The 23,218-nt window shown below is 50.3% G+C and overlaps 1 protein-coding gene across 6 annotated transcripts in view; it reads left to right on the top strand.

Annotated features, from left to right (window-relative positions):
- Nucleotides 1-22,907, top strand: part of TP63 (tumor protein p63) — a 126,121-nt gene extending 103,214 nt beyond the window's left edge. For 5 of the 6 annotated variants that reach the window (XM_072996371.2, XM_072996372.2, XM_072996373.2 and 2 more), the window contains 7 exons: nucleotides 132-268; nucleotides 1,242-1,324; nucleotides 3,034-3,176; nucleotides 15,635-15,792; nucleotides 16,244-16,388; nucleotides 19,079-19,172; nucleotides 20,278-22,907. In XM_072996371.2, the coding sequence (XP_072852472.2) occupies nucleotides 132-268; nucleotides 1,242-1,324; nucleotides 3,034-3,176; nucleotides 15,635-15,792; nucleotides 16,244-16,388; nucleotides 19,079-19,172; nucleotides 20,278-20,574 (1,057 nt within the window). In that variant the 3' untranslated portion in view covers nucleotides 20,575-22,907. The remainder of the gene's footprint in view (nucleotides 1-131; nucleotides 269-1,241; nucleotides 1,325-3,033; nucleotides 3,177-15,634; nucleotides 15,793-16,243; nucleotides 16,389-19,078; nucleotides 19,173-20,277) is intronic. The other variant, XM_072996370.2, reaches the window with a different exon arrangement.
- The last annotated feature ends 311 nt before the right edge of the window (nucleotides 22,908-23,218 follow it).

The raw sequence follows: 23,218 nt of genomic DNA, 5'->3' as shown, positions 1-23,218 counted from the left end.
GCTAAGCAGCACGGAATCTGGCAGTTTCATGTTGAGAATCAGGGCAGGATGAATAGTAGTCCTTTGGGAAGATATGAATTGTTTCTGGTGTACGAGAGGTGACACAGCTTCGTCTTCGCTTCCTCCCTCAGCGGTCAAGTTCTGGGTCGCCGGTGCTTTGAGGCGCGGATCTGCGCTTGCCCAGGCCGGGACCGTAAAGCAGACGAGGACAGCATCCGGAAGCAGCAGGTCTCAGACACCACAAAGAATGGTGACGGTACGAAGCGCCGTAAGTAGCCAGAGGCAGGCACCCTCCCTCCGGGCTCTGGCTGGACCAGAGGGGTTCGGGTGCAAAGGACTTGCAAGGCAAGGGATTTGGGGTTTGCAGTGAGCAAGCCTCGGACCTACACTGAAGTCTGAGTGTTTTCCAAGGGCCAGTCTTGAAGTTGTCAGAAGATAAAAGCCAGTTAAAGAATCCATCAGGGTCCTGAGCAACACTGATATGACCCCCCCCCCTCCATAAAAAGGTTGACCTCCCAGCTGAAAAGAACTTCTACTTTCCTAACCCCCCCCCCCCAGATAAACATCCGTCAACAGAAGGAGATATTTTAGGTCTTACCCTGGGTGGGGAGTTTTTGCAGATCTGAAGACTGATTTTGCTTACTAACTGAACCAGCTCCCCTCCCGCCTCCCTGGCCATATCCCTACAGTTTTTAAAATTATTTTCTCATTTTTTAAAAAATGAATCTTGCATTGTTTTCTCCATTAACAAAACCCCCCTGTTTTCCACTCATGTTTGCTTTGTAGAAGAATCTAGAAGCACCCAAGTCTCAATATTGCCTCCTGTCTTTACTTTATGTATATTGTTTCCATGCCACCCATCTTGCCCTGCATTGCAAACCCCCCCCCACACACACACACCTCACTTGGCTTTAGATGGGCATCAGTTCCTAATTCCAAGATGTTTGGAAATATATTAGGTTTTCATGGTGGTGTTTGGATGCTTGATCATCTCCTGCTACCGATGAGGAGCGCCTCTCTTTTTCGCACCCTGAACTTATGATCCAAAATCAGAGGCTGGAGATCATTGCAAGAGCACCTCCCGGCTCTGCCCAGATCCCACAGAGGCAGACGATGAATCATGTCACAAGTTGAAAAGTTCATAGATTTGGTAGATAAGTCAAAATCTGAGCCATGTGGGTGGCCCAAAAAGGCCCTGGGATTTAATACGGCACATGCTTTTCTGTTTTCTGTTTGGGCAGCTTTCCGACAGAGCACACACGGGATCCAGATGACGTCGGTCAAGAAGCGGCGCGCTCCGGATGACGAGCTGTTGTACCTACCGGTAAGGGTAGGAGGTGGTTTTTAATGGGCGCCGTTTGTCATCCTCTCCGTGACTGGTTTGGAGACACTGGCCAGGATGCAGGGAGGGTGCTTCATTCATTGGAGGCTCACAGGGCTAGATCAGGAAGGTGGATCTAGTAGCTTCTCGTTGTCAGGGAGAAACTGTGGGAGAGGAAAATTTCTCTCTGTCTCCTCCCCCACCTTCTCACAGTGAGATAGGAGACCACCTTTCAAATATTTGAAAGGCAGTCCTGCAGAGGAGGGGCAGGATCTGTTCTCGATCATCCCAGAGTTCAGGGCATGTAAGAATGGGCTCAAGTTACAAGAGGTCAGATTTCAGTGGAATATCAGGAAAAACTTCCTAACTGTTAGAGCAGTACAAGGGAACCCATGACCTCAGGGGGAGGTGGTGATCGTTCCAATGCTGGAGGGATTCAAGAGAAAATGGGACCACCCTCTGTCAGATCTGCTTGGATTTGGATTCCTGCCTGGAGCAGGAGGTTGGACTTGATGACCTTAGAAGCCCCCTTCCAGGTTTATGATGTTATGATTCTACAAGGTTCTGCTCCCCCTCAAAATCCTTGGAGAAATCTAATATTTCTGGAAGGACCACCCTTTTAGATGGAATCCTTGCAATTCCTGCATAAAACGACATTTTCCCCACACAAGATTGCCACATTCCTAGGCTAGACCAGTTCATTAAGTTGTGTCCGACTCTTTGTGACCCCATGGACCAGAGCACGCCAGGCCCTCCTGTCTTCCACTGCCTCCTGGAGTTGTGTCACATTCATGTTGGTTGCTTCGATGACACTGTCCATCCATCTCATCCTCGGTCGTCCCCTTCTCCTCTTGCCTTCACACTTTCCCAACATTAAGGTCTTTTCCAGGGAGTCCTCTCTTCTCATGAGATGGCCAAAGGATTGGAGCCTCAGTTTCAGGATCTGTCCTTCCAGTGAGCACTCAGGGTTGATTTCCTTCAAAATGGATAGGCTTGTTCTCCTTGCAGTCCAGGAGGCTTTCAAGAGTCGCCTCCAGCACCACAATTTAAAAAGACCAGGCTAGACCGGTGTGTGTGTGTGCCAAACCCTGGAGGCCAAAGGGCAATTTTTTTGGCAACCACAACACCAGTCCCCCCACTGCTAAAAACAAAACCAAACCAAAAGGGTCTCATAGTGGCCAGAAGTCCACATTCAGTTTTGTAAATCATCCACAAGTGTTTTAATGCAAATTGGTCACTCCTGGAGATTTCCAGGAAAAGACTGTCATTTTTAGCCAGGAGGGGAGAAAGAAATATATCCAAAATCCGGCACATAGAGAGAGAGAGAGGGCCCTCCTTCTCTCCACCCCTGCCTCTGATGGGTTGGCAACCACAAGTGAAAGCTGGCTACCAAGGTTAGCCAGCTGTTGTCCATTTCCAAGGCACTTGGGTCCTTCTATGGCAGGGGTTTCCAACGTTGGTTCTCCAGCTGTCCTTGGATCAAAACTCCCAGAAGCCTTCACCACTCAACTGTGCTGGCCAGGATTTCTGGGAATTGTAGTCCAAGAACATCTGGGACCCCCTGCCCTATGCTTAGGGAGAGAGAGTGGGTCTTAGAAGGCCTGGAGTCTCTGACCCAGTCAAGGGACAACTTTGGCCTCCCTGGGATGCCGGCCTTTGTGAAACGGCAGGTGATCCAGGCTCTTCCTTCTGCTCTCCTCCTTCCGCTGCAGGTGCGAGGCCGCGAGACGTACGAAATGCTGCTGAAGATCAAGGAGTCCTTGGAACTCATGCAGTACCTCCCTCAGCACACGATCGAGACGTACCGGCAGCAGCAGCAGCAACAGCAGCAGCAGCAACACCTGCTGCAGAAACAGTGAGCATTGGGGTCTTGGGGGGGAGGACACCTGCGAAGGGACTGGGGAGGTGTGGGGGGGCAACCGTGTCCGTGGTGAGGCTCGGCGTCGTTCCACCGCTCGTCAACCGCATGATCTTGGTGTGGTCCTTAAGCATTTGTGGACTGAGCACGTGCGTGTTTTCTGCTTGTTGTTTTGTGTGGGCTAGCAAATTTGGGGAACCAAGGCCATAGAACTCAGCGGATGTCCATGACAATAACTATAACTCTGGAGGCATTCAAGGAAACAAAAATGGACAGCCATCGGTCCAATCTGCTTTCTTTTGGATTCCTGTAGCAGGCGGTTGGGCTTTAGAGGCCCCTTCCGACTCCCTCATTCCATGGTTCTATCATTTATCTCAAGGAATGTATGATGCACTGGCCAGAATCCTGTTACATACTCAAGCCTAAATGGTTTCAGGAAACATCACTCAGTCCCTGTGAAACCCAGGGAACATGGCATGGCTTAAGATGCCAATGAATTCTAAAGAAGATCTTCAGATGAAAATTCAGAGCGTGGCAACAAATCCCATCATCCCACAGCAGAGATATTCCAGGAAAGGTGAAGCCCAGAAGTTACTCTTTCCCCCACAACTTCTGTGAAGGCTTATTGACATGCTTTAACTGTCCTGTCATGTTCAATTTGTTATTCTGATCATTAGTTAATTAATTCTTAATTAGTTGATTTGATTGTCCTTATCTTTAAGAATGCACAGCTTCCAATGAGTTATTTTGCACTGTGATGCCCAGGCCAGAATTATGCAGTTTATTGTAGGACTTAACTTGTCAGCTTGAGAGAGAGATTCTGGGACGACCTGTTTGTCTGAGCGACTGGAACGCATCTCAGCCTTGACAATGGCCGTAAGAGTAACTGCACCCCCCCAAAAATTAAAGAAACTTTCGTCCTTCTGAGGTCCCCCCGGGTTCCTCTACCAGGCAAACATGAGATTAGTGTCCTACATCCATGTTTGAGGGTTCATCTCTTTGAAATCAGTGGGGCGTACTTTTCAGCAGCTGGCTAGATAGCACAGTAGTTTAGGTCTCGAGTTCGATTCCCCCCACGGGATCTGTTGGGAGAAGAGCCAACCTGGGTAGCCCTGGGCCAGCTGCACAGGCGTCCCAGGGCTTCCCCTAGAAGAAGGGAATGGTGAACTACTTGTGAGGGTTTCCTACCTGGAAAACCCTGAAAAGGAATAGCATAAATCAGAATTGACTTGATGGCTTCTTCTTCTTCTTCTTCTTCTTCTTCTTCTTCTTCTTCTTCTTCTTCTTCTTCTTCTTCTTCTTCTTCTTCTTCTTCTTCTTATTATTATTATTATTATTATTATTATTATTATTATTATTGTTGTTGTTGTTGTTGTTGTTGTTGTTGTTGTTGTTGTTGTTGTTGTTGCCTGGAAACTTGTGCCGTGCCTTTCCATGCTGTGGCTGTTTCAAAAGACTGAATGCTCTTGTGTTGTATCTGTTTCCCAGCATGTAGCACGGCGTGAGACAGCCAGGAGCTTGGTTTTCAATTGCAAAATCGACTGTGCAACCCTTTACATGTAAAGCTTGCACCCTGTCACTGAAGCCGTTGGGGGGGTGGGGAACGACCCAGGGCTTAGAGCCAGTGTCTTCTGCCTCCCCCTAGAACAGTTGTGTTGGGCTTAAGGATGGGAGTCTTTGGTTATCTCGTCCTCCCCGGGGAGGCTGAGGAACCGCAAGCCTCTTCTCCTCGCCTTGTGAATGGGTGAGACATTTTGTGCTGTTCTCAGCAAGACATTGAGAACAATTCTTCTCTGAAAAAAAAAAAAACCAGTGGTGGTTGCGTCTTTCTTGCATAGACTTGTAAAGATTAGAAGTGTTGGAGTGCTCGTTTGCATGTGGGTTATTTTTCCCCCCCAACAGCCGCCTATTGTTGTGTGAGTGTGTGTGAGCGCATGCGTGCATTTCACTTCCCAGAGGGAAAGCCCCCCTCCTTTCACGCAGAGACAGGAGAGCATGAATTGCAGGAGTCGATTTCCTGGTGCGAAAAAGTTGGGTTCTTTGTCCAAATCTGACATGAAGCTTGAGGGATCGCATGATGTATTTTCAAGTATCTCGTGATGCTTGAAAGTTTGTCACTCAGGTGCGTTGTCACTTTGAGGCAGCCATCAGTGACAGAGCAAAAAAAAAAAAGTGACAGGTGTTCTTTGCTATCCTAGTATATAATTTTGTTTTTACTTTGGCATTTAAAAAAAAGCAGCTTTGTAAAATGCTTCTCTTGCAGCCACGAACGAGGGAGCTACTACTGGGATCTCAAATGCCTTTTTTTCGGTTTCTGGTCCTATATCTGCCTGTTCTTCTCTGAACAGAGTCCTGCCTCTCTTCCTGCACCCATACCTTCATGATCACAGTGCCCTTCAAACGATGCCCTTCTGCTTATTTTGATGCTTGTGGGCTCCCTTTCTTGTGCAGAGCAATCCAAGGGGGGAGTCCCCACTGTAGAGTCGGGGGACCTGCTCTCCTCCCATCACCCGAGGTCACAGATTGATTGCTTCCCATCTCCTTTGGTGGAGTGAGAATGTTTTCCATCCCAGCTGCTGTTTGAAGTCACGGATCCGTGCCGCTGGAACGCAGCCACTCTCCTCCGGGTAGAAACACACACATCCTTTTAACAGAACCCAATCAAGCTTCCTTTCATACTCAGCCAAACTTTGCTGAGTTTCAGTCCCAGGAAGGATGGTTTCAGCTGGTGGAATGAACCTGAACCTCAGAGGGTGTCTGGGATGCAAACGGTGGAAGTCCTGTACGTAAGACACTCTGGGCTTCCCTCGCTGGCCTATTGAGAAGTCTTCTGAATGATCCTGAGAGGGGGCCCTCCTCTCGGTCCCGTTGCCAGCGCAGGCAGGGCTGATGGGGACACAAGAGACGGGGCCTTCTTGGTGGCAGCTCCCAGGTTTTTTTTTAATACTTTGAGCTGCCTTGAATCCCCTTACTGGGAGAAAGGCAGCCTATAAGCAAGATCAATTGATAAGATAAGAAATGGGCCAAAACACAACATCAGGTCATTCTTACAGCCCATCGCGCTAGACGGCACACTCAAAAGACCTGCAGGGCAGCATTGCTTAGAATTAGTTTCGAAAACTATCACTCCCTGCCATGTTGATTGGGAAGCTCTGAGATTCCCAAAGAGTAACTTTTCCATGCTCGGTGGTGCTCAGTCCCCTCACAACCCGTCCAGAACCCAGAGGATTAGCTCCTCGTGGCCGGATGGGCATCGCCCTTCGGGAAGCCCTGCTCTCCGTCCACGGAGTCTTAAAAGTGGATTCGGTCTCTACAAGATATTCTTTCCAGCCATCAGCCGATATCTCCTCCCTAACGCGGCAACGGAACAACGTTGGGTTGCTCGGTCTGTTTTTAGGGTCGAGCCGGCTTTCAAAACCCAGGCTTTGCCTGCTGCTGGATGGAGGGGCCCTGCATTTTACAGGACTGCACCCAAAGTTTGGAGGTGTTCATTTTTTTTAAAGCTGGAACTTTATTTTGAGCAGAGTGGTTTGGATGCCCAGATGTGAATGGAAACAGCATCTCTAAAAGAGATCTTTAGGCAGGGACCACCTTCCTCATGCCACAGCAGCAGATGGGGTGGTGACTTTGGGCGCCATCACTGCAACCTGGATATTCCTCCGGTTCACAGCCGCCCTCTCATGGACGCCCTCCCAAGGGGTGGCTGGAAAACAGGAGTATTCAAGAGACGAGGAAAAGGGGGGGTCCCCTCGTGAGAGTGTCTCGGGCCCTCGCCCTCCCCCAGCTGCATGGAAGCATTTGGCGAGGGAGTGATCATGAAGGTTCTTCTCTTGACTTGTAGCTGGCCTCGGTTTTTCACTTTCTCCTCCTCCTTTCTCTTTCTCTCTTCCTCCTCTACAGCCTCCTCTCGGCCTGTTTCCGGAGCGACCTCTCTGAAATGAGGAGGGAGCCCCCCAAAAGGAACGAAACCGTCCTCAAACATTCCAGTCCCCCAAACCCGTCTGTCTACTCTTAGAAGAAGCAGGACAGGGAGGAGATTTTGAGTAAAAAGGGCCCCCCTGGGGAAAACACTAGCCAAGCCAGACAGTTCCGTGGATAATGGGCGGAGGAAAAAAAACTCTGCCAAGGGGTCATGGCTTTGCCACTGAAGCAGCTGCTGTTGTCCAGCTGTGGTCTTGCGAGATCTGGACTCGCCCTCTCGTCCACTTGAGTTGCGTCCGAGATGTTGCTTTCCTTCTTCTTCCACGCTTTTCCTGTCTTTACGAAGAACTTGTCGGTGTTTCCTTCTGAGCCGGCCTCAGTCTTCTTGCGTAACTGAGAAGATGTACGGTGTGTTTCCTTGTTAAGACAGGAGAGCAACTTACAACGCAGGTGCAGCTTGCAACCGAGAATGTGCTGCCGTTGTAAATCCTCAAGTGCTTTTCATGCTGGTCAGAGACTCGTAATGTGTATAGAATTGGACAAACGTGTTCCTGCTGGGCAGATGGACCTTATGAGCGGGTTTTGAAAGCGTCAAAATGCTTAGAGCGTAGATATGGCTTTGGCGCACGACAATTCACAACTTTTCTACCTGGTTTGCAAAAGGAGACCATGCAGGAACCTCTTAAAAGTAATAGGGAACTACTCTAGATTTTTGGGGTGCTGCTATTTTGGGTGGGCCTCGGCTGCTCAGCCTTGAAGTTCCCGTTTTTTGTCTTTATGGGCACAAAAGGAAGATCACGTTGCCTTCTCTTGGGCAAACACCCAGATCTGAACAATGATGGTGTTAAGGGTGCCAGACTCAAAAGATAGACGATTCCTCTTCCACTTACATTCTTGGTGGCTACCGTAGATTCCAGTGTTGAGAAAATGCTATTGAAATTGCCACTGCACGATTTTAAAAAGACACACACACAGAGAGAGAGAGAGAGAGAGAGAGAGAGAATATGGAGTTACATCGATGTATCTTGTAAAAGATAAAATAACTGTTGGATAGCCCCAGAGCCAGAGGTTGGGAGTTTGATTCCCCCAATGGTCCTCCTGGGAGAAAAGCCAGCCTGGGTTGCCTTGGGCCAGCTGCACGGTAGTCCCAGGGCAACCCCAGAAGAAGGGATGAGGAAACCACTTCTGAGTACTCTCTACCTGGAACACCACTGAAAAGGACCATTTTAAATCAGATTTGACTAGACAGCACATCATCATAATCATAAATGCTGGATATCTCAGTGGTTTAGGCATCTGGTTACAGAACCAATGGTTGGGAGTTTGATTCCCCGGTGGTGCCTCCTTGATGGGGGCTGGACTTGATCATCCATAGGGTCCCTTGTAGATTTGCGGTTCTAAAATTATTAGCTTGCTGGATACCTCAGGAGTTTAAGTCTCTCTGGCTGTGGAGCCAGAGGTTGGGGGTTCAATTGCCCCATTGGGCCTCCTTGGCAGGGGCTGGACTGGATGATCCACAGGGTCCCTTCCAGTTCTGCAGTTCTAAGATTATTATTATTGTCTTTTTTTTGTGCTGTGACATACTCAATGCCTGTTTATCTTAGTTACTCGCATTCAGTACTCAAATCAGAAGAGTGGGATTAAGTACACTGTATTTTTCCATGTATAAGATGCCCCCCATGTATAAGACGCCCCTGACTTTTCTATCCAAAATAAGAAATCTAAGTGGGGCTTAGCAAGTGTAGGAAGAAAGGGATCAAAGTGCTGCAGGAGCGCTTTGATCCCTGCTTTCCCCTCCACTTGTTTCCATGTATAAGACAACCCTCAATTTTTAGTCTAAAGATTTTAGACAAAAGTATAGTCTTATACACAGAAAAATACGGTGACTCCTAAAATCTAGAGAGAAATCTAAGTTAGGAGAATTTTGTGAGCATCCAAGTTGTCTTGAGAGTAGACATGATGAGTACTCTTGGTCCTGGGTGGTCATCCATGTCTTATAGAGATCTAGATTTTCTCTGCTCCGTTTCAGAGGAAAGCATGAAAACCCACTCTGTGGATCTGCCCTGGGGCATATTGGATGCAGATCTGGGAGGCTAGTTCCCAGAAAGCAAGCAACAGCCATGCTCTCAGCCTTGCACAGCTACAAAATAAGTGCAGTGTATGATCTGGAATTGCGTAGCTCTGTTTCCACCCAGTGAGAGCCAAAGTGATCCTGTAGATGCAGTGTCAGACCCGGGCTCGGGAGACTTGACATATCCGTTGATCTATGGAAAAGTACAGGCAGGTAGCAAATATTAACTGCTCCTCGAACATCTCACATACTTTCAAAAACTTATTAGGGTTGTAGTTCAGTTGGGAGCCATAACATACCTGTTAACATGGACTCTGAAGCATGTGGGCTGTGCATCAGGATGCAATCCTGTTCGCCTTTAAATTATGCAAAACAAATATTTTTTGGTGGGCACAGGAAGGAGAATACTGTCTCTGTCCATCTAGGTTTGTCCATCAGGGTAGTCACTTCCCGCCCCCCCCACTGGACACGGAGCCAAGCGTTATTGTTGAGTATTGGTATTGACGCCAAGCAGCTCAGGACGCGATGGATGTTTGGAGAGAAGGCCGTGTGTGAGGTTTGTGTCGGGTCATGTAAGCTCCTGCAGGTTACAAATCAAAGAGAACCAAGGTTGGTTGAGTCTTGACCAACTTGGCGCAGCACCATTTCCGACCTGGAGCTTCCCAGAATCCCCCAACCAGGAGAGTCGCCATGAAACTGGTCAAGGGCAGGGTGGAGTTGAGGAGTTCACATCCCCAAAAAGGAACTCTTCTGTGACCTTTCCTCAACGAGCACAATCCTGCAGGGGTTCGCATCCCGTCCTTTTCGGTTTGTGCTTCCTGCACTTTAGGGTCGAACGAGGCGAGGCACGGGATTTTCACTGAGAAGCAACGCTTCCTGAAAGCATAGAAGTTCTTTGCTGTTTTCCTGCTGCAACGATTTGCCGATTCACCAGTGGCCAATTCGCTTGCTCCTCTTTGGTGAATTGTCGCCAGTAGATAAGTGCGCCCTTCCTTTGTCTGTTGATTACACGGACACAATGCTTCGAAGAAACTTTCTGGTGGATGGACAATCATGTGCCACCTTAAACTTGCAAAGCTGGCGCCCCTTCCAGTTTCAGCCCTCTATTTATTGAGAGACGCTGCAGGGAGCCCATAAATCTATATAGATCCACATATAAAAATATATAAGGCTGGGATAGCTTGGTGGGTTCCAGTAGAACCAGGGGTTGGTGCCTTCTTAGAAGGGGTCCAGCCAAGATTCCCTGAAGCGTGTGTGGCCTGTGGGGTTTCTGCAACCATCCCGTTAGGCAGCCTGCATGGTGCCAGAGACCCACCAGAAGGAAGGAAGCCCTCTTTGTCTACTGTATGTCCAGAACATGTTAGGAAAGGTTCACCCTAAGCCATGATCATCCTGGGCATTCCAACAATTTCACTTTTAGACCGATACCTAGATGCAACCCCTAGTACGGTATAGGAAGTTGGAGTCGGCCCCTTTTCCCGTACCTTTTTATAGAAGCGACTTCTCTCTTGCACCGAACCGGCTTTGTGTTTTGCACCTTTCTTGTCCTGCAGCCAATGTTCGGTAGTGGGTGGGCTGGGCGGGCGGGGGGAGTGCTTTTGCTGCTTTCCCTTACGATCTTTTTACAATCATTAGACAGGCGTGCTGGGGTGGAGGGCAACCCCCCCCCGGGCACCCCCCCACCCACCCCTCAAAGGAGCAGTCCCTGCAAAACACGTACCATTGTGGCCTTCCTCTAGTCTAGCCTGTGGTGGGTAGAGTTCCAAAGCGCAGTAGATACGCTGATGGTGCTGCTAACTCAACCTTGTGAGATACTTAGGAAGGGAAATTGCCGCGGAAGGGTCCCGGGTTTCGAAACGAGTCCGTGGCTTAATTTTCTTGAATTCAGTAAATTATCTGGGACATTTCTTTGCAGCGTTGTCTTGGCAAGAGGACTCTGGGAAGAATTGAGATTTTTTTTTTTTCCCTTTCCGGGAAGCCGTGGCTATACCGTCAGATCCCATGTCACCCTGAGAATGATTCCGTCTTTCCTTTTCTGTGGGTCTTCCTCTCTGAATGTGTGGTGCTGATCTTCAATAAACTTTTGCAGCCTGGGTTCACCTGGAGTGGCTTCCCTTCTTCTCCTGCCTCTCTCTGTCTCTCTCGTTCTCCTCTTTATGATTTATTTTCCTTCCCCACATGAAAAGTGGAAGGTTGCATCCATCTTGCCCTCGTGAGCACGCAAGGCTCTGCCTTTTTGGCTGCCCGCTCCTCCAGACACCTCTGTGCCGGGCCAAGGGTTGGAACCGTTTGCATTCAGCTTGAAAGCACCCTCCACCTGGCGCTTGGAAAGGTGGCCAGGTTGGCAGGCAGGACTTCTCGGAGGGGTTGTCCACAAACAAACAAACAGACCAGGAAACTTTTCTGGGTTCTGCCCTCACCCCTCGTTTGTAACGCCGAGAGTGAAAATGAAACGGACGTTGAAAACTCTTTGTCGAGGGAGTCTTCTGCCATTCCCCAACTTTGAGCCTTCCATGCACTTTCAGACCTGTTCACGAGGAAATCGGGATAAATTTGGATCAAATGTCTCAAAACGCACGAAAATTGAAATCCTTCACCGGCCGGATTCAGCGTGGAAAGGATTGCGCCAGCAAACTGTGGCATGGCTCAAAGGGTGTGTGAGTGCCCTCTAAAGAAAAGCAGGCACAAGACCACAAACACACACACACACACACCCAGGAAGGCACCATATGTGAAAGCCAAGCTTTTAGGGACTTTGAAGGGCCTGGCTAGGTACATTTTTCACTTTTGCTTCCTATTAAATGTGCTTGTGTGTTGGTTTGCTTTTTAAAATCTCATTTCCCTCCTTTACCTATATATGAAGAAACACCTATCTATACATTTGGAACACCTTTTTATTCAAATGAAATCCACAGCTGTTTCTAAGGAAGGCTGTTTTGTCTGGCGACCGTGAGCGGAAATCTCAGATTAGTAGAGTCGGGAGGAACCTCAAAGGCTCTCTGCTCTCACCCTCTGCCGCCTTGTGGCCTCCGCTCAGGTGACCTTTTGACAGGGGAAGGGCCTTAGGAGGTATGGATTTATTTTAAATAGTTTTATCCTGTCTTTCTTCAAATGGATCCAAGGCGGCTTACATGGTTAAAAAGGCAACATTTAAAAGCTAAAACCGTAGATAGACAAATATTTTTAAAAGATCAAACATTAAAAACAGTGAACATAAGCAACACCAAAACACATTCAAAGCAGTAAGGTACAACCTCCCGTTCAACATATTATATATGGCTCCCATTTAAAAACCCCACTCAGGCAGTCAGCCACTCAGGGAAAGCCTGCCTGAAGAGCAAGGTCTTGGACTGATTGTGGAAGGAGAGCAAAGACGGGGCCCGGCGGGCCTCCAGTAGGAGGGAGTTCCAGAATCTCTGGGAGCAGCCATGGAGAAGACCCTCTCCTGTGTCCCCTTCAAATGCACCTGTGAGGATGATGGGACCAAGAGAAAGTCTCTCCCGATGATCTTAACTCCCAGGCAGCTTCATGAAGGGAGACGTTAGGCCAGCCAGCTACCAACAATCAACTGATCTGCTTCTAGCAGCAAGTGGTGGTGGGGGCAGGTGTTTGTGCTGCACACCACTGGCCCCCAACCTTGGGCCTCCAGATGTTCTTGGACTTCAACTCCCAGAAATCCTGGCCAGCAGAGGTGGTAGTGAAGGCTTTTGGGAGTTGTAGTCAAAGAACATCTGGAGGCCCAAGTTTGGGGACAACTGCTGTGCACAACATAGTAAACAGAATAAAGCACTGCATAAATATCATTTTTGTAACTGTGTTTGTCCTCTAGAGCACTGGTTCTTAACCTTGGGTTACTCAGGAGTTTTGGACTGCAACTCCCAGAAGCCTTCACCACCAGCTGTCCTGACTAGGGTTTCTGGGAGTTGCAGTTCAAAAGCATCCAAGTAACAAAGGTTAAGAACCACTGCTCTAGAGCAGTGGCTTCGAACCTTGGGTCACCTGGGTGTTCTTGGATTGCAATGCCCAGAAACCATGGCCGGCATAGCTGGCAGTGAAGGCTTCTGGGAACTGTAGTCCGAGAACCCCTGAGTCACCCAAGGTTGGGAGCCACCGCTCTAGTGCCTGGCATGGCTTACTCTCTGCAAGTATCCAGAATTACTTCTTTGCTGGATCATTCCCTGGTATATAATCTCTCTGCAAACAACACAATAAATAGCTCTGGACACACAGCAGATGGGTTGTTCCCACCCCCCACCTTCCACTGATTTCTGTGGAGCTGTGCAGTTCTCAGAGATGAGAACTCTGGGGTGCCCTCCTGCTGCTTCCGGAAGGAGTAGAGGTGTGTGGATGATTGGAGTAAAGGCACGGAGACCTTAGAATCATAGGAATCATAGAAAAGTGAAGTCAGAAGGGGGGCCTGTAAGGCCATCCGGTCCACCCCCCCTGCTCAAGGCAGGAATCAAAGCCAAAGCAGATCTGCCAGGGGATGATCCATCCAAGTTTATCTTGAATGCTTCCAGCGTTGGAGCGCTTACCAGCCTTTGTGGGAGGTGAACAGAAGGGTGACATTTGCAAAGAAGCTGCTCTCACTTAAATGCTTCTGCAAGATAAATGTGCGCCCCTAATGCAAATCCAGTGTCGTCGTCGTGTCACACACACACACACACCCAGTAATTTGTCGGGCAACAACAACTGCTTGGAGAGGACCTAGCATGGTGCTCTAGCTTTGCAGTGCAAGGTTGCCGGTGAGATCTCAAACGTGAGATCTTCCATCACCAGGAACTGAGAAAGCTGCAGCATCTCAGAGCAAAAAGCAGCCGGCGAGAGGGACCCAAAGGGCCGGCTCGGGGAAATGAGTCAGTTTCCCTTCCCGCCCGTGTTCCCATTTTTCAGAGTCCAGGTCCTTTCTGCTTCAAATGTAAGATCGTCGGGATTTGATCCATCCTAGGCTCTGTGGCCTCGGTCCAGCTGCACAGTCCCAGCACAGCCCTCCCCCCCCCCCAGAAGAAGGGGAAAGGGAAATCACTTGCGAGGACTCTGTACCTGGGAAACCTTGACGAAGGGTCACTAGAAGTCAGAACTGATTCTTATTGGAAAGGAACAGAAATGACATTCTCCCCCCCTTCCCTCCCCCCCCCCGGCCATCTCGACTGGAAATAGATGTAGGTGCCCAGAGAAGACTGCTTGGTAGCAGCCTGTTGTATAGATGTTAAAAGATGAGAGTCTCGTGAGAACAGAAGTGGCAGTGGTTATTCAGCATCTATCTGGTGAAGATTCAGGCTTTTAAAGCGTAAAACAGTCCAATTTCAGTTCCTTCCTTCCTTCCATTCATTATGAGCTCCTTCCTTCCTTCCTTCCTTCCTTCCTTCCTTCCTTCCTTCCTTCCTTCCTTCCTTCCTTCCTTCCTTCCTTCCTTCCTTCCTTCCTTCCTTCCTTCCTTCCTTTGTCCTTTCCAGCCTGGGGGAGGGGAACCTATATTAAAAATTAAGTGAAGTGAAATTATCTCTTCCTGATTCCCGACTCCATATGATGTGGCTTTAGAAATAGGTCTGGATCGCTTCTGCTCCCCTCAGCCATCTGAAGGGGGAAGTTCTAAAGGATGTTTCTGCCTCTCTGCGCATGCCTAGGGGAATCTGGGACAGGCTTGGAGGCTGCATGGGAAGAACAAGAAGCAGCCACGGGTGGGAGGACGGAGGGGTTTCAGAGTGGGCTGTGCCAGCAGCAAAACAGGCCCCCTCGGCCACCACTTCTCATCTCTTCTGAGGCTGCAGGGAAGACGTCTGAAGGTGGCCTGCCCTTGGGTGAGACAGGAATAGTCCTTCCTTCACCACCTCCGTCTCCCAAGGAGGCTGGCTGGAGAGCTCCGTGAATCAGGCACCTGTCTGTGGGGCCGAAAGCCAAGGGTTTGTTCTTCTCCCTCCCTCCCCCCCCCCCAAATGTTTGAAAGACAACGGGGAAGCAGCAGGCACCTCGTTGAGTTACTTGGTACACATGGTGATTTGAATGACATTTTAAAAGGAATGCAAATGTCAGAGCAGGTGATACGTTTAATTGACCCCTAAGAATATAAAAACAAAAAAGCAAGTAACAAGCTTTCAAGGATAAATCATCTTCTTCAAGGCTGTGCATCAAGTTCTTATGGGCCGTTCCAAACTTGCGTGGCTGTTTTTAATGCCCCAAGTTCACCTGTCGGAGGGTGTAGAGGCCAGGTCAGAGTCTAAGAGGGAAGCCGCTGCAGCACATGCATGTTGGTGTCAAGCTCTTCTTAAAAAGTAACTTTCCGAGGTGCGGCCGAAGACTCAGGGCCACCTTCTGCGCCTGCCTGAGAGTCAGAAAGTGAGGCCAGCCTGCGGTCCTGTCCTCGTCGTCCGCTGCTGCCCACCCACCACCGATCCCGCTTCACGAGAGCACCCTCGTTTTGCTTTCTCGTCTTTGAGCGTCTCTTTCTCTTTCTGCCTTCCAGAAATTCGCTCCAGTCCCAGTCTTCCTACGGCTCCAGTTCGCCCCCGCTCGGCAAGATGAACAGCATGAACAAGCTGCCCTCCGTCAGCCAGCTCATCAACCCCCAGCAGCGCAATGCCCTGACGCCCACCTCGATGCCCGACAGCATGGGAGCTAACAGTAAGGCCCTCGGCCGCCCCTCGCTCCCTGCAGGCTTTCCCTCCCTGGTAGCCAAGGGTTAGCCTTTGAGCCCCACGGCTGGGAGGAAATTAGCAACCCTGGTTCCAGTGGGGTCGCTGTGTTAGAGCGTAGCCCTTCGGACCCAAGGATCAGGGCGTTAGAGAAGAGCGTATCGCTGCCGCTAACAAGCCCAGCCGGTCTAAGAGGGGGAAATGTTCATTTGGAATGCAAGAGCCCGAGACCAAGGAAGGGCCAGGCGGCCAACCCAGTTCCTAGTCTTGCAGAGATTCTCTATATTTGGTTTCTCTTGGGCATCTCTTAGCCCAGACAAAGGCTGGTTAGTGAGCAGAGAAACACACAATGTGGACCTCCTTTTACTTCCAGTTTTCTAACTATGGGTCTACCCGGGCCTGTGAGTGGCCTGTGTCTTACCTCTGCTTGTTCCGTGCAGTTCCGATGATGGGGACCCACATGGCCATGGCTGGCGACATGAACGGGCTCAGCCCCACGCAGACGCTGCCCCCTCCTCTCTCGATGCCCTCGACCTCCCACTGCACCCCGCCGCCTCCCTATCCCACGGACTGCAGTATTCTCAGGTGAGTAGGCAGTCGTTCTGCGAAACCTCCCGCCTTCCCTTTCGGGTAGCTTGGGTGGCGTTAGCATCCCCTAGCCGTTCCCCCCCCCCCCAAGACCCTTCGTTTGGGTCTGTGCTCCTCCCAAGCAGTCCGCCGGTCACAGTTGGCTTGTTCAGCTGGCCTCACGAGCCATCTCGGCCTCCCTTGGCCTTGGCCCATGCCATTGCTTTCACCTGCCGGGGCATCTGAAAAGGTGTCTCTGGATCAGGTAGAAGCAGGGCTGCCAGGGGGGGGGTCCCAGGGCTTGAACAGAGTGCTTTGGCCAATTAGTGGAGGCCCTGGATCTTCCTGGAGCCACTGGCCAAGGAGACCACTTGCCATTTGCTTTTGGTTTGGGTTGTTTTGCATTGGTTCCAAGAGAAAACATGTCTTGTTCCACCAGCCCCACACTCTTGTAACATCTGCGCACTGTGTACACTGTGTTCTCTGTCCATGGGGTTGCTTTGCAACACAATTCAGAAACCACAGCTGTGACGGAATGCTCCTTCTTTGGAGCATTGTGTCATGGCAAATACCTGGATCGCTGTCTAAGCATTCACAAAGCGACTGTGCCGGAGGCTCCCTAGCTTTGGGGTCTCTTTCTCTTGCGCACACGTTGCCTTGATGAGGATCTCTTTAGCTTAAAAAACAGTGATACCCTTCAGATGCCACCAGGTCTTCAAAGGTTTCTCCCCAACGCATACGATTCAGCAACTTCTCCCTGCTCCATTCACCATGAAAAACCTATTCAGCCATCGAGTCCAAACTCCTGCTCAGTGTAGGAACCCAAGTCGAAGAAAATTGGACAGCCCTCGGCCAGATGTGCTTTCCTTTGGATTCCTGTCTTGAGCAAGGGGTTGGACTCTGTGGCCTTTCAGCTCCTTGATTCTATGATCCTATGAAAACATTGGCTGAAATCCTGTTGTGGAGCTCTGCAGGCGTAACTGGATGTTAAACCCGCAGTAGCTACAATAGCGCTAAGGCAGAAGTGCTGCCCATGAAGGAGTTCTGCTAGCGCGTTGCATGATGGTCCCAATAGGCATCACGTGAGACCAGTTAATTGTGTGATCAAATTGCACAATTTGGTGTAATGCCCGGCAAATTTACATGGGTGTAACTTTTATCTTGCAACTGCACAGACAGGATTTTGGCTATTGATTTGAAGTAGCGGGGAGTTTGAGCTGATGGCCCCACCAGCCCTGGAACCATCTCTTAGCTGAGCTCTGGAACTGCCTCCTCCTTTCTGCCCTTCTACATAAATTGCAAAAACTCATTTGAAACCCATTGGCTTGCTTGTTCACAATGGCTTTGTGTGTCTGTTGTTCAAATGTCTGCTTTTTCAAGATGTGGATCATGGATGTGAATCTCACAACCTTTTGCTGTTGGTCAGAAATCGAGGGGGGAAACCTTGCCTTTTTTTCCCCTCCCAGAGAAATTCTTCTCTGTGTTATTGCTTCTTGTTCTCTTTTGAGAAACTTCTCTGGAAAGGGTCTGCACGGAGCTGCACAGAACGTGGCAGTCTCGTGAACAAATGAACAGGCAAAAATGGGGAAACAAAACAAAACAAAAAATTAGAACGGGACTTCGGTTTTTTAAGAAATCTGGCTAGTGCAGAGGGAAGTCACTGCATGGCGAGACTTGGGGGAACAGCCAAAACATGAGAATGGTTTTCGAGTATTCTTCACAGTCTTCATATGGATAGCGGGGTATCTTGCTCTTAGGCGTGCATGGTTGTGGGCTCGGAAAAAGCAAAAAGTAAAGGATATTAATGAATAAAGTGAGCACGGTCGGAGGGAGAGGTTGCCTCACCCGGAAAACTGTCACGGATATCGCTTGGAAACATTACAGTTTGGAGAGTTCTGGGTGGTCACATATCCAGGCTCTGACCAGTGGCTGGTTTTTAGGATGCGTCTTATTTTATAAAAATACAAGACACAGTCTTTGACTAGTGTTATAGCATAGCAGATAGCAAGTTTGAACCAAGCACCTAAAGTATCCATTGAGTATCGGTGTAGGGTCTCTGCTGCTCCTAATATGGCCGTTCTTTGCTGCTCTGATGGTGTTATTTCAGAGGTATGCAGCTGATGAGGAGGGAGGAGGAGGAGGAGGATTCTCATTGTGATTATTGAAAGCCATGCTTTCCCCCTGACCCCCCTCTTGTGTGTGCCCTCTGTCCCCGCTCTGCATAGCTGATGCTAAGTGAGCCTTGGCAGTGGGGCCCGCTTCCCCTTGATGGCAGCGTCTGAATGTGCCCCACTCCTTGGCCTCTCGCTCTACCCCAGCCCCCCTCCCAGTCCCCCCCCGGACCCCCACGGTTGTCTCCTGCCCTTCCTGTGAGTAGATCATCCTTTGAGGCATCGAGAACCGAATTGGGTGATCGAGAACACCTCCGGTACTCCCTCTTTGGGTCCTCCTGGCCTGCTGGTAACGGAAGAGCCCCCAAAGGGCGAGCCCAAGGGGTGCCCCCTCTCTCCTCCTCTCCCCAAATCAAGGCTTTTGCATCGCGGCGCGCCGGGTGTGGTTCTTGCCATGTTTGGGCTGTTGCGATCTGGGTGATCCTCTTACCTCAATTTCTTTCTCTCTTTCTCCTCCATCTCTCTCTCTCTGTGTGTGTGTGTGTGTCTCTCTCTCTCTCTCTTCTTTCCCCCCTCTTCGTCCACCTCCTCCTGCAGTTTCTTAGCCAGGCTGGGCTGTTCTTCCTGCGTGGATTATTTCACGGCGCAAGGCCTGACCACCGTCTATCAGATTGAACACTACTCCATGGATGTAAGTAACGGTCTCACCCTTTCCCTTCCCGGGGGAGAGGGGCTTTTCTGCCTTGGCACCCGAGGAGGGGCTAGAGTGGCGTTGCGCCCCCATGCTCCGAGGTGAAGCTTGGAGCCATGTCTTTTGGAGCAGGGTTACAACTCCCATCATCCTTGCAGACAGAAGAAGCATTGGGATTTTGGGAGTCACAGCTTCACCGGTGCCGGCTGGTAGTTCCTGTTTCAGGGTGGCTGCAGAACCACTCCGGCTTTTAGTCTGCACTTCACAGGAGCGCCCCCCCTCCAAGAGTGCTCAACACAGCCCCCAACAAAGTGTTGCACCTCAGATAGCTTCTGTAAAGTGCAGACCGAAACCCGGCACGGATTCACAGCACCTTCCGAACTGAACTTACCAGCTGCCACTAGAGTCCAAAAAAGGAAACATTTCCAGATTCTGTCCAGTTTTAGGTTCAGACTTGCCCAGGGCAGCTCTGTGTGGCATCACTCATCACTCCCCCCCCCCCCCCCGGCCCCTTCGCCTAGTCCAAGAACACCAGGGTGCCCCAAGGTTGGGAAGCAGGGCTGTCATCTGTGTGAGGCCCCTTTGTACCTGGGACGTCGCTGGAGCCCACCGTCGCCCTGCCCTGCCCTGCCCTGCCCTGCGGGTTTTGGCTCTTGAGGCTTCGGACATGTCTTGTGTGGGGACGCCAGCTGCATCCAGGGTTGGCTTCCAGTCTGCTTTGGTCCTCCCCTCGCTTTTCTACCCTGTGCCCTTCCCCTGAAGGCCTCTTTCTCCGTGGGGAACTATGCTATGGGGCTGCTGCTGTGTGGGGCTTCGCTTGCGGAGCCGGTGGTTTTACAGCCTGAGCATTCCACCTCCACTTGTTTTCTGGCTGATCTTGGCTTCTTGAGGTTCTTTCGCTTTGGAAGCTAACCATGGCCAGGCAGCACCCAAGGAAGAGGAGCAGACCCACCCCTTGACCCCACCACCTATACCCTCTGACCCCTTTGGCCAGTCCTGTTGGGACCTGGGTGGCTGCAGCGGCTGCTGTCTTGTCCTGGTGGCTCAGCCCGGTCTCCTCCTCCTCCTCCTCCTCTTCCTCTTCCTCCTCCTCTCTGCCTCCCAGGATCTGGTGAGCCTGAAGATCCCCGAGCAGTTCCGGCATGCCATTTGGAAGGGCCTCCTGGACCACCGACAGCTCCACGACTTCTCCTCTCCGCCCCACCTCCTCCGCACACCCAGCGGGGCCTCCACGGTCAGCGTGGGCTCCGGCGAGACCCGCGGGGAGCGCGTCATCGACGCCGTGCGCTTCACGCTCCGCCAGACCATCTCCTTCCCGCCCCGTGATGAGTGGAGTGACTTCAACTTCGACCTGGACGCCCGCCGGAACAAGCAGCAGCGCATCAAGGAGGAAGGCGAGTGAAGCATCGGGGGGCGGCATGCCCTCCGCCCGCCCGCCCGCCCGCCTCGCCATCCACCCGGCTGGACGGTGTGCCTGTTTCGCTCCCTGTGGACGGTGCCAGGGGTGTGGTAAGGGCGGGGGGGGGGGCTCCCCCGACAGGTGCCAGCTGCTCCTCTTGTCCTCTCCCTTTCTGGGTCCCATGCTTCTCACTTGAAGCGCACCCGTTTTGTATTCCCTCGTGAGTCTCCACCGTGTTTTTTTGTAAGTGAGGGGGTGGCCCTTCAATAAGGACCAAGAAGCATCATGAGAAGGGTAAAAAACTGTGGTTTTCCACAGTGGTGGTACTTAATGCGCCTGTTAAGACAAACCGACTTCCATGTGCCTTCAGCTCAAGCCGGGTGGAAAGCGTTGGCCTCCGGCATTTGGCTTCTTGTCTGTTTTATTTTATCTTTTTTCAGTGCACCATTTGCAGGCTGTGGGTGAATTCCTTTCTGGTTTGTAATGTACACCTTCAGATGCCTTTTGGAGCACCTGCCAGGAGCTATGCAAAGTTCAAAGGCCTTAGGCCACCTGCTTTCTACCTGTGCGTTTCAGAGTTACAAAATTGAGCGATAAACCTGAAAAACCCACAACAACCATGAGTGATGAGAGTTCGCCCGACGAAGGCTGGAAGGGGCGCGAGGCGGGCTTTGGATTTCATCGTGCGCTGCCTCCAGAGACTTTCCTGGTGTCACCAGTGCAGCCAGGAGGAGAAAGACGGCCCCTGTCCCAGGCCACTTTTGGGCTTACGGTGTAGGTGATGTGTGGGTATGACATTTGAAGCCGTTCTGTGTCACCTCATTCATGCAATAAGGTCCTGAATAACATTTGCTTGCCTCTCTTCCTCCCCCCCCCTTCTTGCTTTGCAACAAAAGCTTGCTTTTCATTTTCTGCCTTTCTATGGGCAGAAAGGAATTGCCAAAGGGTTAAGTGTCAAAGAGTCCAGCTCACAACGGTGGGACTTAAAGCCCCATTTGCCTGGAGACGCCACTTAGGTCTGTCTCGACTAATCCCGATCGCACCCTAGGTGTAGGAGCTTATGGTGACAGGGCTGCTCAAGGGGTCTCTCCGAGGGAAAGGACGTGGATCAAATTCTTTCGGAAACCATTCTTCTCCACACCACCGTGCCTTTGCACCAAAGGGTAGAGAAACAGTGGCTTTCCCGAGGTGGCTTCCCGCAACTCCCATCAGCTGTAGCTACCAGGGCCGGGGGTGGGGGGTGGGAGGCGTCCCAGGAGCTCCCCTCCAGCAGCATCTCTCCCTTGTTCTGCAGACGGCCTTTTGCTGTACATATCATGTCTCTTTGCGCCCTCCTCCTTCAACTTGCGGTCCTCTTTGGGCCGCCCTCCTGATGGGGATAGGATTGGGGAGCCCCTGCAGAAGAAGAAACGGGGAGGAAGAGGAGTCCCTGCACCAGGTTGGCATGTGCATTTGTTCTTTTAGAGAAACAACTGATCCTGTGAAAGTCAGGGAAGAGGAAGGAAGGCTTCCTCAACTCTGTGAAATTCCAAGCGTGTCTGGTGCGTGTGTCTCTCTGATGCTCTTGCTTTCGTTCCCTTCCACCATCCATCCACTGCGTCTCTAACTTCTGCCTTAGCTGTCTGTTTCCTTTGCACATCCCATAGCTATGAAATCTCTCCCGCAGGGAATGTTATTGACTAGCACAACTATTAGTAACTAGCACAACTGACTGTAATTTACGTCGATCCTCTCTGTTCATGTTTCACACTGTTATTAACGGACACAACTGATTTTAATTTACGTCGATCCCATCGGTCCGTGTTTCGCACTGCTCAATACGTCTGACAGCGACTGAACCAACGTGGTACAGGTTTTTTTTTTCTTTGTAAAGTTTGTAAGTGTAGATTTGTGCTGTATGTATTTTTGGTCGTTTTTTGTTCTTAGCCTGGACCAGCCATTTATTGAGCTCTGTTTTGTTTTGTTTTTTTAATTGTTATTATTTCTCCTGGGGGTATTGGGCCTTTCAAGAACCACATTTTTGTCTGCGTTTTTAATTTTTTTAGAAAAAAAACCAAACCACCACCTGTTTTTGAGGAAGAAGCTACACCACTAAAATAATCACGTATCTACGCTAAGCAGAAGGCACGCACGACATGTCTGTATGTTGTCTCCCAGGGAGTGGAGTGGAAAGGCTGTATGAGAGAAAGATAGCGCAGGTTGACTACAAGAGTCCTAGATTTCAAACGAAGTTCATGTGCTGAATTCAAATGATACACATATCTTGTAAGAAGTATTAATTTGATGGAAAACGCTCTGTTGTCAATGCCAGTGTAAATAAAACCACATTACGAAAACCACGTGGCATGATTTTAATGTTGTGAGATGTTCACATTGATTTTGGGAAGGGCTGACCAAAGGATGTTGGCTAAAGTCTTCGCTCTTGTGGTTCAAGGCTGTCTCTGAGCATGGCGAGATTTCTTCAGGGAGAAATCTTCAAAGCCCTGCCAGATTTCCCACCTCCAGCGCAAGAGTGAGACAAAGCGCTCTTTTTTTTCCTCTCCAGCAAACTCTCTGCAATTGGCCCACAATGTCTGTGCAAATCATGTGTTTTTCCCCTCCAGCAGCAAAATCCACACACAAACAAGTACGGAAAACAAGGACAGAA

Source organism: Pogona vitticeps, chromosome 3, assembly GCF_051106095.1.
Source record: "Pogona vitticeps strain Pit_001003342236 chromosome 3, PviZW2.1, whole genome shotgun sequence".
Classification (NCBI taxonomy): domain Eukaryota; kingdom Metazoa; phylum Chordata; class Lepidosauria; order Squamata; family Agamidae; genus Pogona; species Pogona vitticeps.
Note: the sequence above shows the minus strand (reverse complement) of the source record. Positions and strands in the feature narration are given on the sequence as shown.